General features: G+C 34.0%; 1 protein-coding gene across 1 annotated transcript in view; it reads left to right on the top strand.

The window, feature by feature from the left end:
• LRP1B (LDL receptor related protein 1B) overlaps nucleotides 1–15,310 on the top strand; it is a gene marked incomplete at its 5' end in the record, with an annotated part of 1,526,008 nt that overhangs the window by 1,390,851 nt on the left and 119,847 nt on the right. Inside the window, 5 exon segments of the mRNA XM_057550915.1 lie at nucleotides 5,128–5,253; nucleotides 5,987–6,124; nucleotides 7,623–7,757; nucleotides 10,960–11,079; nucleotides 12,718–12,959. Of these exon segments, the coding sequence (XP_057406898.1) occupies nucleotides 5,128–5,253; nucleotides 5,987–6,124; nucleotides 7,623–7,757; nucleotides 10,960–11,079; nucleotides 12,718–12,959 (761 nt within the window).

Genomic DNA, 15,310 nt, shown 5'->3' with positions numbered 1-15,310 from the left:
AAAAAATATGAGTTTACCAATATCAAGCCAAAACCTATTATTCTTATAAACTATGTTTTTTTCTTCTATTCTCTATTCCACTTCAACACAAAACTATTGAGTGTAATAGGAAATGTTTGGAAACTAATCAACCACATGGGGCTCCAGAGTCACCCCCCAGAACCACTTCAAGGGCCAGGAAGTGATTCTCAGGGACATGTTGCATAGCTGCTGGAAAACTTGTAAAATACATCCAGCTTAATTCTGTGAATATTTTTGCATTCCCCTCAGTCATCAGTATCAACATTGAGTCAAGCTATGATGTTCTGGAGACTGTGCTAAGTAATTGGGATAAAAAAAAAACCTGAACAGAACATTGTTCTCTTTGACAAGGAGATCTTATTCTGGATGGAAAATGATAATTTCCATAAATTATATTTTAAGCAATAGTAGAATTAAGTAAAGACAAGGCAAAGAGGGATAAGATGAACTCTGCCTGAACGGGAATTCAGAAAGCTACAGTTTTGAAAGATCTAGGCTAAAAGTCACCATAGGCATAGAGAACAGTGTGGGGAAAAGTACCATTCATTCATTTAATAAATATTTGTTAAGCTAGAGACTGTGATTATTTGTGGTGATATAATGATGAGAGAAACAAATATGGACCCAGACTTCACAGAGCTGAGAATCTAGTGGAAGAGGGATATTAATGATCATAAAAATATATAGTTATAAACTATGATACATGCAATGAAGAAAAAGTATAATAAGTTATAAAAATATAGATAGAACAGAAGGATTTTACTCAATCTTGGATTATAAGAAGTAACATTTGAGTTTGAGTCTGAGAAATTTATAGCTGCCAGGTAGGTGAAAGGGATGGAGTGAGAGTGGATGACACAACATTTTAGGCAAAGGAAACAAGACGTAGAAAGGCCCTGAGGTAGAGCGAACCATAGTTTACTAGAGAAGCTGAAAGATACGTGTGCATGGAGAATACAGAGCAAGATAGATAATGGATGAAACTGAAGAGACAGGAGAGATACATGGAACCTTGTGAGTCTAGATAGGGATTTTTAGATTTAGCCTGAAAGCAATTAAAAATACTATAGGGCTTCCCTGGTGGCGCAGTGGTTGAGAATCTGCCTGCCAATGCAGGGGACACGGGTTCGAGCCCTGGTCTGGGAAGATCCCACATGCCGTGGAGCAGCTGGGCCCATGAGCCACAATTACTGAGCCTGCGCGTCTGGAGCCTGTGCTCCGCAACAAGAGAGGCCGCGATAGTGAGAGGCCCGCGCACCGCGATGAAGAGTGGCCCCCGCTTGCCACAACTAGAGAAAGCCCTTGCACAGAAACGAAGACCCAACACAGCCATAAATAAATAAATAAATAAAAGCTTTATTTAAAAAAAAAAAATACTATAGAATTTAAAATAGAGGAGGCACATAGTCATATTTATATTTCACAAATATTGGATAGAAATAGGCAAAAATAGTTAAGACAATTGCAGAGCTCAAGGCAAGCTATGCGGGTAGCTTGGATTAAGATAATGACAGACCATGATGGCAAAGTATACACAGTTTGAATGTGATTTAAAAAGCCAAATGAATTGGATTAAATAATGGAGTGGTTATAGGAGGCAAGAGAGAGATAGTTGCCAAGTATAATTTATAGGCTGTTTTCGCTTGCACATTTGGATAGATGGGGAACACAGGAAAAGGAACAGTTTTGCAAGTAAAGGTTAGAAGTCTGGCTTGAGATGCATCTGAGGAGACATTCAAGTACAGATTTCAAGTAGGTGCTAGATATTTGGTCCTAGAGCTTAAAGAGCTGGTCTAGAAATATAAATTTGAGAGTCAGCATAAAATGTAGTAGTAAATACCATGGAATTTGTAAGATTTAGGCTGGGAGGGAGTAAAACATAAAAGAAGGGGATTAGGATAGAATATCGAGGGCCACCAACATCTAGATAAATATGAACAGCCAGAAGAGACTCAGGTGAGTGATAACAAAAGGATAAGCAAAAAAAAACGAAAGTATGACAAGAGAAATACAAAGGTAATAAAATGTTTGAAGAAAGATGGGATAGTTCCTGAAGAGGCAGGGGAAATTAAGCTCCAGAGCAAGTGAAAAAATCAGTTTTAGATAAGGGTAGTGACCCCTTGAAATGAATTGATAGACTATATGCAGATGCAGGTGGATGTACACATATTTAATGATATAATAACATTTTTTAAATCTTTTTATTTCCATTTTTTTATGTATAGTAAGGAAGCATGTTCATATATAGAATGTGAAAGGTTGGTGTGGTAAGGAGATTCAAAAGGAATGCAGATTTGAATCATTACTGCAAAGGGTAAGGGTGACATTATAAATAGATAGATATAAATATAGATATAGATACAAATGAATGACTTCCAAGTAGCGTTCAGGGCCTATCTGGCATTGATAAATATTCATATTTGTGATATCAGTTGGTCTTGCAGTATGGTCATCTGCAACATTCCTGGGCCTCCCAGATGCAGACATTGGGATAGCAGATGGTTTCATTCATCTAAGTTTGGGATTCTGTTAGATAATTAAGATGAAAAAAGCAAAAGGGCCAGAGAATCCAGATTATTTGGACAAAAGTGATTTTCTAAAAGTACTTAGGGCTTCCCTGGTGGTGCAGTGGTTGAGAATCTGCCTGCCAACGCAGGGGACACGGGTTCGTGCCCTGGTCTGGGAAGATCCCACATGCCACGGAGCAACTGGGCCCGTGAGCCACAATTACTGAGCCTGCGCGTCTGGAGCCTGTGCTCCGCAACAAGAGAGGCCGCGATGGTGAGAGGCCCGCGTACCGCGATGAAGAGTGGTCCCCACTTGCCACAACTAGAGAAAGCCCTCGCACAGAAACGAAGACCCAACACAGTCATAAATAAATAAATAAATAAATAAATAAAAGTACTTAGAAAAATGTCCAACATATAAAGGTTATCAATAAATATCAAATAAGTAAATTAAAAATGGAATGTGGAATCTCATGTCAACAGAAAGGGAAGTAAAGAGAAAAAAGGCAATGGTAAATAAGGAAGAGTATCAATGGGCTAAAGTTTCAGGTAAGGCTGAAAAAGCATCTTTAATGAGACTGGTTGAATTTAAAAGTTGGCTAATTGGAGATTGTTGTCAGAGTTTGGTCAGACTTTTAAAATTAGTGGCTTTGTAAATGAAACAACTGGAGGAAATAGCAAATCCGGCTGTGTCAGTGTTTCTTATCTGCGAGCAGCAGGAACTGTCATTGGATGAATTAAGAAGATAAATTTGTTGAAATCCACCCATGGCCACAATATTCTAGAAGAATGGGTGACCTAGGTGGATTAGAGTAAAGGGACATTGGGTATGAGAAAATCAGGAAGTTAAGAGGTGCAGTTATTGGCTGGTTTGCTCATATGGATGTTGATGTCACCTAGGATGCTGGAATAATTTAGACGGAGAGAAATAGCTGTGAGGGACGGTGCTACAGTCTTCAGGGAATTGGGGAGGGGGTGATGTTTATAAGGTTAATGAGAAAATAGCGATAAGAAAAAAATACAGCCAAATGCCTGACCCTCAAAATAACAGTTTTTGTTTTTAGTTTATTTTAAAAAATAGAATGTGAATATATAGTAGCAAAGTTCTGGAAGCCATAGTAGGAAATGATGATGTCTTCAAATATGAGATAACATGAGGTTTGAGCAATTTAAGAGACATTCCTAAAAAACCTGACGGGGAGGAACTCTGCTTAGAGTGAGAAACAGATTTTAATTAAAACAAGGAAGGTGGCAAGAAGGAATATGGCATATTTAAGGAGCTAATAAAGAGTGACAAGGGATGAGTCTGTAGGAGTGGCATGGACAAGATAATGATAAGTCTATTATGCCATGTAAAGTATCTTAAAATTTTATTCTGGAAGTGATGAATAGCTATGGAAGAAATTATCAGATTGCTGTTCTGGTGGCTTTGAGAGGATTTTAGGTTGGGCAATGAAACTGAGACATCAAGGATTCTGCGACAGTCATCTCTGTAAGAAATAATGAATAGCTGAGCTGTTGGAGTTGTAACTGGTATGCATGGAGATAAGAGGGCAAATTTGGGACAATACCAACTGCACTTGTTGACTAATAAGAGTTGAAGCATAGTGAGAGGATGCATTTAGAATTATCCCAAACTTGTAGCTATTATGTGCCACAAACTGAACTATGGTAATAAGACAGAGCTTGTTTGAGGAGAAGGAGGTCAAGGGAAGATGATGAAGAATTGAGCTTTGAACTTGTTGAATTTTAAATTCCCAAGGGATCTTCCTATAATTAACTATGAGATGCTAGAATTAGATAGCAGATTGAAAGTCTTCAGAATATAGTGTCAAGAGAACATCAGGGGACCAGTGATAGAGCCATGGAGTATTCCGCATATGAGATTGGGAAGACATTAAAGATGTTTCCTACTTTAGGGGTAGAAGTCTTCAGATTCGATAGTGATGGAAAAGACAAGTGTAAAATTCCCTGGCTTTCATTGTTTCTTTAAGTCTCATACACACACACACACACACACACACACACACACACACACACATTAAAAATGAATAAGTAAGATCACCTTATTTGCCTTAAATACATATCGACCTATTTGTTTATGGAGACAGAGAGTAAGAAACACAGTTATAGTGCTGTTGGGATTTTTTTTTTTTTTTTTGCTGAATGACCTATTTTCAATTTTGGATCCATAACATATGCTTGCTCAAGCTCTATTCTGTGTGAAATTGCTCTTTCAGATAGCTGTGTCCTGCCATGTTGTATAAACCGTAGGCATAAATTAATTTGGTACACTAAGGGAAGTCAGCTAAGATAAAGTATTTGGAAATAAAACCATGAAGTTTGGCTCTTTTTCTTACTTCATTCAACATTTCAACTGTGCGCTCTTTTCTGTTGTTAATATAAATAACTAGGATCATACCTTCTATTATCACACATTTTTCTAGTATCTACATGTAAGCACTTTCCACAACAAAAGATATTCAGAAAAGCTAGATTATGGATTTGAAAAGAAAGAAAATAAAGGAAGACAAAAGAAGGATGGTTCTTCATAAGTCAGTGTACCCAGAGGAGCTGCTTTGTTTTTTCTTTTTTTCAGAAAAATTTCTTTGCCCACCCACAAGACCGCACAGATGCAGAAATAACAGAATATGCCTGCAGCCTGAGCAAATGTGCAATGGGGTTGATGACTGTGGGGACAACTCGGATGAAGATCCCTGTGGTGGTAAATCTTTTTAATGTGAAATAATTGATTCAGTGACAGCTACAGATAATATAATGATTTTAGGACTCAAAAAATTAGAAAAAATATTTTCATGTGGCATGTCTGAGGGTATATTTTCAGGCACTTGATTTTCTGACAGGGTATGAAGATAATCCACTAACATTTCATTTGCATAGTAGAGCTGTGCAACTTTATCCGCTCCCTCCAGGTCTGTAAATCTCCAATGGTAATAGGTACTTTATTCTAGAAAGTACTGCATGAGAGAAACAATATAGTGGTTTAAAATATTCTGTTAAACAACTTCTTGGGGGAAAAGTGTTTATATAGATTGTATGTATGCGTACACAATCCCTTTTTCACAATTCAGAAATTAAAACTCAAAAAACCAAAAGCTTTACTAAAATATGCAGCAAAACCATTTGGTGACAGACCCTGACTTGAACTGGTCTGAGGTAGTTTATATTACTTTAAAAAAAAAATCTCACTTAGGGTGAAATATTCAAAAATTTTCCTGTGGAAATATAGTGTTATTTATTATAGGGTAAATACAGTGTTATTTTTCTAAGAGTCAAAAATTTCAGAATTTTTTTTTCATTTAGCCCCAAGAGCTTCAAATAAAGGATTATGGATCTATGTTTTTCATAGTGTTTAGCAAAATCTTGAACCTGTTATAGACTCAATAAATTTGTTTTGATTCTGTGAAGTGCTGATCATTTTTTAAATAACTCTATAGGTAAGCTTACATATAAAGCAAGACCTTGTAAAAAAGATGAGTTTGCTTGCAGTAATAAAAAATGTATCCCCATGGACCTCCAGTGCGATCAACTTGATGACTGTGGAGATGGTTCAGATGAACAAGCCTGCAGAATAAGTGAGTTTGTTTCCTGTTAAAATGCAGCAACACACAAGTTCAATTTCTGCTTCAACATAACTAAAATTTTCTTTACTGCTGTGAGAAAAGATTGCTCTTCAAAATGTGCTTAAGTAATACTTGTCTTTAGACCTTTGCCAAAGCAACCTTAGAATATCATTTTAATTAATTTAAAGTATGAGGTAGGAAAGGTTGATTTTGCAATGAGTATATTTGTTAAAGCTGAAACTTTATCCAAATACAGACCTTGATATCAGCAAAGAAATCTATATTCCTTAATATTTTATTTATAAAATATAAATTTAATAGTTTCTGAATTTTACAAACAGTGATATTCATTTGAATGATGGTAAAGGTCTTAATAATTTGTTTAATGTTTTAAAATCTTAATCCATTGCTGAGTCATTCTCAAAGAAGACATCATTATTTTATTCAGTTAGAGTGCTATGATACTTGAGTTATGAGACCTTGATTGTGAATAATTTTGTGTTTAATATTTGATATCTGATTTTTCCATATTGAGAAAACTAATTAAACTTATGACCTTAAATTCATATTGCTTGTAAAAGTCACAAAATAGTTCCAATTCTTGAGTCTTTTATTTTGTTCTCATTTATACATAAGTTGTTCCTCACTGGATGCTGAAGCAGTATCCACCAGGATATGGCCATGTATATCTCAATCGTGGTGTATATAATTCCACTGGTGTATTTTAATTAATTACAAAATAGTCAAGAATCAGTGGGAATTAATATTATATTTCTGATAATTAAGGTTTTCATATTTCTCATGTAATTAGATTTGTTTAAGTAAAATAGAGCTAATTCAATGTTACCCCTATAATAATGTCCCTCTCTTTTATTTGCACTCTAAAATATTTTCCTGAATTGGAGATAAAGCAATGAAGTTGCAACTACCATGCTGGAAACGACAAATAACACATAGTCTGTCCTAACTTGTTTGGCAGTCCATGTCCATTGGAGCATATTACAAACTCAAATGCTGCTCCCTATATGTGTTCAGGAACTGATGATTTAACCTCTTGCTTGAGTAACATGGTAGTACCCTTGACTGAGTTCCTGAATACTAAGTTTAAGTTAGCAATAGATGCCTACATCTCTAGGTAGCTTCTAGGAAATGTTTTGGTTCTTAGAGAAGAATGTGACTCTTGTACATTGTATCATGGTAAAGATAGACTGTCATTAGAACCATTGATTCTCGAATTCCTTTTGGAAAGTAGTATAGCTCAATCACAGCTGTAAATATCAGCTGTTGGCAGCTTGGTCTAAACTATCCCTAATGTAATTGATTTTGGTTTTTATCTGCTTCTATACCTTTATAAGGAATGAGGGCTTATATGGGGAGAAGACCATAACCTTATAAATTCAAAAATAGTTATCTATGGAATAATAAATGTAACTTCAAATTAAGAAAAATAGTAAACTCCCACTTCAGGAATTAGAATTATATTAGTTTTGATCATATTTTTAAATCCTAGCTCCCGCTGAATATACCTGTGAAGATAATGTGAATCCATGTGGAGATGATGCATATTGTAACCAAATAAAAACATCTGTTTTCTGTCGCTGTAAGCCTGGATTTCAGAGAAACATGAAAAACAGACAGTGTGAAGGTATAGTACATTTCCTCTACAGCTTGCTCTTAAATCTTTAGGTTAGAAAAGACTCCCAAAGCTGCTAAATTGTGAGATGACGGGGGACTGATTTTCATCAGAATGGTGCGTATCTACGGGATACCGTTTTACTTATGAGAGAATGAAAGTCCCTGGGGTCAAGAGACTGTTTGCACTGCTAAGCTAACCAGTTGCTGAGGCTTACAAAGCCTTTCCTATAGCAGGTTCAGACCTGCAGGAATTTCTATTGTATTGTTACAATTTTTTTTTGAAATGCAAATAACGAAATTGCTGGTTCAGAAACTATTGAAGAGTTCAGAAACTATTGAAGAATTAGAGGCCTTCACGAAAGAACATGTTTATGATCACACACTTCTCTTGAGTTGTGGCATTTGCAATACTGCGATAGGTAATTCACTTTTAGAGAATTGTGGGCTTTTGTCCTAACACCACGTCTTAAACAGTGCTTTATATTATCAAGAGTGTCTCCTAAAATTCAAAGACAGGATTTAAATAAATCTCTGTCAACTTACTTGTGATCATTTAAAAACTGAGCATGTAAGGGAGCCAGAATCTCATAGTAAGTTATATGTAAATGTAATTTACACCAGGGCTTTAACTACAGAGCCATGAAATACAGACCTATATGCACTTTCTGCCAGTTTCTCCATTAATATTGATATTATTGTGGTTAGAGCCAAACCTAAATTATCCAAGTCTGGCTTATCCAGGGCAAATTCAACTCGTAAAATGCTTTCACCTACAAGTTCTCTTCTCTATTGTCTCCTTGTGTTATTCTTGGGTAAATAAAAGTGATTTTTACATTGTGTCAATCAAAATGGAATTATTGAAATTAATTATACTCATCCAAAGGGGAAATAATTGTAACCACATCATATATATGTACATTTTGAGTTATATATTTGTTTAGATTATTCATGACATTTTATTTCTTCATTAACATGGAACACTGAAAACTGGCAACTTAAGTTTCTCTATTTTAATAAAAAAGCGAATTATTTCTCAAGACTATATTATTTCTTCTTCCGAGAAACTTTATGTCAGTTGTATACAAACACACACACACAATCTCTTCAAGATTTTACTTCCAAATAACATTAATTTTCTAATGCTTATTTGTGAATAGTGGGCTCTGTTTCCTGTATATACTTACTAAATTTAGAAATTCTGATCTTGAAATTTTCTTTATTTTTAGTTATATTCCATGACAGATATAACCAGCAAGCTACATTCTTCATTTTAAATCACTATGAATCTAGTATTTCTGTTGTGCAAACGAGTAACTTCTGAATTCTAACAAAATATATATCTTCATGTAATAAATGAAGTTTTGATAGTAGAGAAGAGCAGTTTGACTTGGTATGGAGAAGGGGAAAGACATTACCTTGATTTATATTCCAAAGAATTTAAATGTTTTGTGTCCTTTCTATAGGTAGCTCAAAAAGAGCATAAGAAATCACTATTTGATGTTAAAGCCAAAGCACTTCAATTAAAATATCTAAAGGGAAGAAAAATTTAAGGGAATAGCAAGCAAGAAATAGAAACAGATTAATAGTTGTTGCATGCCAGGCACTGTTCCAAGTACTGGACATGTGTGAGATTACTCCATCTCTTCAAAAGCTCCCGACATAGACATGGTTATAGAGATGAGAAGAAACGGTGATTCTGGCCAACACAGGGCCATGTGAGAGAACTGCGATTTTATCAAATCATGCAGATTTTCACTGATTATGATTTCATCTCAAAGAGAAACCACAGATACAAATGACTCCCTGTTCAAAGATACAGGTGCCAAAACAAATAAAAAATATTTATTGTAATACTTTTTTGATGGCTGAGAGCTGATACCATGTATTTTACTTATCCCTGGTATAGCATTTGTTAACAAGTAAATTCAGTTTTGTCTCTTTAGCCTACACTTCAATTAAACGCAGAATTGCACTCCTGAGAGTATGTAAGTTCACCGTGGGCAAAGTATCATAGTAGAGAAAATAGAATCAAGAAGCCTGCGTTTAAGCCTTGGCACTGTCACTTAACAAATGTCACTGGGAAAGTCCTTATCTCTACCACTGAGGCTTTGGAACACTGCTGTGTGCTAAACAAGAGAAAATTACTACTGCTGTGCTTGTCCTTAAATTCCTCTAATTCAAGAGAAGGATTTATCTCACAGATTTATTCTGTAATTAGGGCAACTATAAGTGATAAAGGGGGCAGAGGAATTATGCTGATTGAAAGCAGAAGTAGAGGAGGTAAAGAAAAAGAAAGTAGATAATTCACCAGAATCACCTGACCTCAATCCTGGCCCTGCTTAAAACTTTAAAATTGGAGGCATGTGCTAAACCATAGAATATTGCCTAAGATTTATTTATTACTTATGATTTATATATATTTATTTTTATGTAGGCATTCAGGATTTTGTTGTTGTTTGTTTGCTTTTTAATTCACTTGGCCCTTCTTGTTACATAGTCACTTTGTATACATGAAGCCAGAAGTGTGTTAGAGGTGTATCCATATCTTCATTCTTTGCCAGGAATTGTGCAAAATGTTGGCAATAAAAAAATGAATAAATACTAATTTATGATCCCAAGGGACTGACAGTCAAGTAGGGGATATGAATATGTGACCACATATATGAAATACCGTATGAACTGTATTTCATATGTGTGGCATAAGAGAGAAATTCCAAGAGAGCAAAAAGTGGAGAATCTAGGAGATGGATAATCATTACTGTATATTGGTGAAGACCAAGGAAGGCTTCACTTCAGGTGAATCTTGAGAGATGAGTAGAAATTTTCTATGTAAAAAGCAAGGGCATTACAGGACATAGGAATATCATATGACGTCCAAAGGTATGGCGGCAGATAATCAGAAAACTCAACCTTTATTTGAGTGAATGAAAATACTAGGGAAGTTTGAAATGGATATTTCAACATGTTAAGTGGATTAACAAGCAATGCACAAACAATTGATGAGTCATTATAGTGAAACTATTGTGAAAAAATTGTTATGGCCGGAAAATATTACATAGCAAGTCACAGACTTAACAGTTTGAAAAGACAATGAAAGAAATAGGAATAATAAGTTGGAGGACACAAAATACATTTGTCTTTTTTGAAAAGTGGAAAGAATGACAGTACTAATTGGGGTTATGATGGTGCTATTTTGAGCTCTTCTTTTCTAGACCTTAATGAATGTTTGGTGTTTGGCACGTGTTCCCACCAGTGTGTAAATATGGAAGGATCCTATAAATGTGTGTGCGACCAGAATTTTCAAGAAAGAAATAACACCTGCATAGCAAAAGGTAAGGATATATAACCATTACTTTAAATGTTATTAAAATTTTGCTGTAAACATTTTATGGGGAAAAAATGTTTCGTATTGCATTTTAGCAATGGCTTAATGCCTGAAAATATAAAATAAATCTCTTTTTAATACTGGTTAAATTGTCCAATTTATTTATTATCATTCTTAATTAATCTAATCTGGGAAAGTTTATAAACATGGCTGTCAAATACCTGGCTACTATTAAAATCACTTTTGTATTTGAAACAATTTATCAGCAGGTAAAATTTAAAAGCCAATGTGACAGAATATGAAGTATCTTTCTTTATGGCCTGCTCTCAGTGTACTTGAGGAAACATTACACCACTGGGATAAAAATAACGGGTTAAACTAAATGTTAGCATTATAAGGAGAATGGAATTTTGAGTAAGAACTTAAAGGTTTTAAAATAAAATTATGTTTTCAATTCAGACCTCCTCTACTTATGAATATCATTTTTAAAAAATTAAATTACAGATATATATTTGGGGCTTCTTAGATATGGATTTTAATGCTTTTATGTTTTTACTAAATAATATTGTACTTTAAATATTGTTAGCTACAGGGCATGGTTAACAATGTCAGTAAGACAGTTATTACAAGAGGAAAGCAACATGATATAGTGAATCAAGCAAGAATGGGCTATGGAATTAAACAGACTTGTATTTGAATCCCAGCATTGCACCCGATTGTGTGGCCTTGGGGAAGTTAAACTCTCTGAGCCTCAGTTCCTCATATGTAAAATGGGAGGCCTAATCCTTACTTTCCATGGTTGTTGTAAGAGGAGATAAATTGTCAAAGACTTAATACATCTCCTATCACATAGTAACCATTTACTAAGTGAGAGCTATTGAGCCTATAGAGCTGAACTACAACTTGTATATTAATTTTTTTTTAATTTGCAGATTATATATATGCAATTCAGTCTTTCTTTATGGTTTCATTAATACTTCAATTACTATTTTCAGGATTCTCTTTAGGGTTTTACTTGTCTCAGTATGCAAATTACATCAGTATTGTATTGTAGGTGTCAAAATTTCAGGCTACATGGTTCCAGTTAGCAAGATTCTAGAAAATATTGAGATTATGGCATGTTAATATAATAAACACTGATATTTTTATAAAATAAAAATAAAAGAACATTTGACATATTTGAATATTGGAAGAAGAAGACTCTTCATCTTGTAATTTTTATTTCTTAGCCTAAGGTAATGATCACTCAGGTGCATAAACTAAATGCTCAGGAATGTCTGAGGCTTAATGAGTATATAACACGTTATTTGACTATTCAGATCCAAAGCATTAAAACATAAGGTATTGTGACTTACCAAATAGAAATCCCTTTTCATAAAAAGGATATCTACTACAAATACCTAATTTCTAGCCATGAGGTAAGCTTTGACCTAAGAAAACCTCCATTAATAACTCTTAGAAATGTTTAGTTAAGTGTGTTTTAGAAATGTCATGAAGACTAAAAGATGGTATAAAGCCGGTTTATTTTTATTGAGCAAGAAACTGTGTTAAGAATAACAATTCAAGTTAATTTAAAAGTACATTCATTGCTTTTACATTAGTTGAAATTTATTTTATTTTTGTATTTTATTATAATAATCTCCAGGCTCTGAAGATCAAGTTCTCTACATTGCTAATGACACTGATATCCTGGGTTTTATATATCCATTCAACTACAGTGGCGATCATCAACAAATTGCTCATATTGAACATAATTCAAGGATAACAGGGATGGATGTATATTATCAGAGAGATATGATTATTTGGAGTACTCAGTTTAATCCAGGCGGAATTTTCTACAAAAGGATCCATGGCAGAGAAAAAAGGCAAGCAAACAGTGGCTTGATTGTAAGTAAATAAAATTGAATATTTGAAGGCTCACACCTTCCCCCACTTCCCTGTTTTTTTAATCTGTCAATCACAGTATCTGATTATAAGAGGTAATTAATATATTCAGTGATTCCTCCCAGTATTCTCCCTGTATAGAAATAGAACATTTCCCTACTCCTTTATTCTCATAGCTGCATACAATTCATTTTAATTGCATGATATTATGTGTTTCTTTTAATACATTTTCTGTAGTTACATAAGAATGGTAATTAATAATACCTACAATTTCTAGAACTTTCTATATTTTGTAGTATTTAATAATATATTATGAACATGAGGGTTTTTTTCATCATGAGATCATATTGGGAACCATCACTTTGTTTTTACATTAGAAAATAAACTCACAAATATACAGGGTAAATTGTTTCATTTTTAACAATGTGAGAAATATAGTTCTCTTCTAGGGCAAGAGATCAATTCGATAGTGTAATCATTTCTTCTGACTCCTAATAACTATATTTCAGGGAACATTCAAAATAGAACAATATTGTTTACTGGTGTATGACGGACACATTGATTATCATGGTTATTTCTTTTGAGAAAAATAAACTAGAACATTTGTTTAGACTTGTGGTTGTAGGTTATCCTTTTTTTGTTTTAGGGCATGTCAATTTATTATGTATTTTATATTTTGAAGTAAAATGACAGAGAAATAACAGATAAAGACCTATTTTGGGGGGACCTGGCCCATTCCCATACAACCAAAGAGTCAAATACTATCACAGTAGGATTAAATTACTTTAATCCTACTAAATAATTAAAGCTTTGTATTTGAAAGGAATCAGAGACAGCTATCTGGAAGTCTTCACTACCTTTTTCAGAGGTATCTACCATAAATATTTGAACTCTGTGAATATCATTTGATGGAAATCTGGAACACTTATTTTTTACCAGTAGTAGGTGTCAACAAGCTGGTTTTAAAAGAAGCTATATTATTAGCTTTCAAATTCAGTTTAGATTAAATTAACTGTGAGTAAAAATCCATATATATCAGAGTTGTTTCTTTAACTCCTCCTCCCCCAAACCCAGTGTTATACAGAGCTTTAGTTCTATTAAGGGTAGTTCTAGGACAGAGCCAAGAACGTCAGTGGATCACTCTGCCCTTCTTCACTCACATAGCATCTCCTTCCGATCAGACCAAAAGACTGACTCAGTCTTGACTAGCTTTAGCTTTCTTTATCTCTAAAAAAGAAGTTTGCTTTGCAGAAACATTGTTCCTATGGTACAGTTTCATGTATTAATGAAGTGATAAAGAGTATATATTGTGAAATTACACTGACTGGGTTTTAATCTTGTTCCTGTTGCTTACTAGCTTCTTAGCTTCTCTGTAATCTCCATCTCATGAGGTTTTAGTGAGGAATACACGCGCGCGCACACACACACACTATATTTATATTAGTATTAATAGTTCTTGGCACATAATAAGTACTGTATAGATTAACAGAATGATATGATAGTGATGGTGATGATGTTGATGACTGGCAAAATGTTCTTCCCTATAATGCATATTCTCACATTAAAAATTAATTGCAAATTACTCTTGCCTGGACTTGATAGTTGCTAAAAATATATCTTTATTTTTCATATAATTTTCAGTGAAAATGATTTGATCATTTTTTAGCTTTGTCCTTGGGGAGATGGATAAATACAATCAGTAGCCTCTAGCAAACTGTTTATTGTAGGCCACGAGCCAAACTTGTTTAATAGCTAAATATTTATTCTTATGTACTCAAATATATAAATGGATCAATATATACTTTATTTATATATTTTACGTGTTTTAATTTTTAATTTTATTAATGTGGTATAGAGTCTTTCATCATCAATGCAAAGTTATTGATTAGCCTTTTTCTAATAGGATTTGAAAATCATTAGTCTTTTAATGGTAGTAATAAGATGTATTGTGTAATCTAGACTTTCTATTTGTTTGTTTTTCTCTCTCTCTTCTTAGACCTACCGATGACTAACAGTATTCAATAGGAAGAAAAGTGGGTAACAGTAGGGTACATTTTCTAGAAGCCCATCATAGCTAACTAAATGTCATGATTATAAGGTTGGAACCTCTGAGCCATGAATTTTAGCACCATGTTCTAAACCATTAAGCATTCCATAGAAATTCCAACCAGTGCATTATATATATGTATAAAAATACCTAAGGCTACACTGATAAGGGCAATTATTTAACTTTGCTTCCTAAACCTTTTTGTAATCCTGATATCTCAATATTATAAATATGGAATAAATCCATTCTCACCACCTTAAGTTAATGAGCAATGTGCATTCTAGAATGATTAAATGACTTATCTATG

Source organism: Balaenoptera acutorostrata, chromosome 8, assembly GCF_949987535.1.
Source record: "Balaenoptera acutorostrata chromosome 8, mBalAcu1.1, whole genome shotgun sequence".
In the NCBI taxonomy this organism is placed as follows: domain Eukaryota; kingdom Metazoa; phylum Chordata; class Mammalia; order Artiodactyla; family Balaenopteridae; genus Balaenoptera; species Balaenoptera acutorostrata.
Note: the sequence above shows the minus strand (reverse complement) of the source record. Positions and strands in the feature narration are given on the sequence as shown.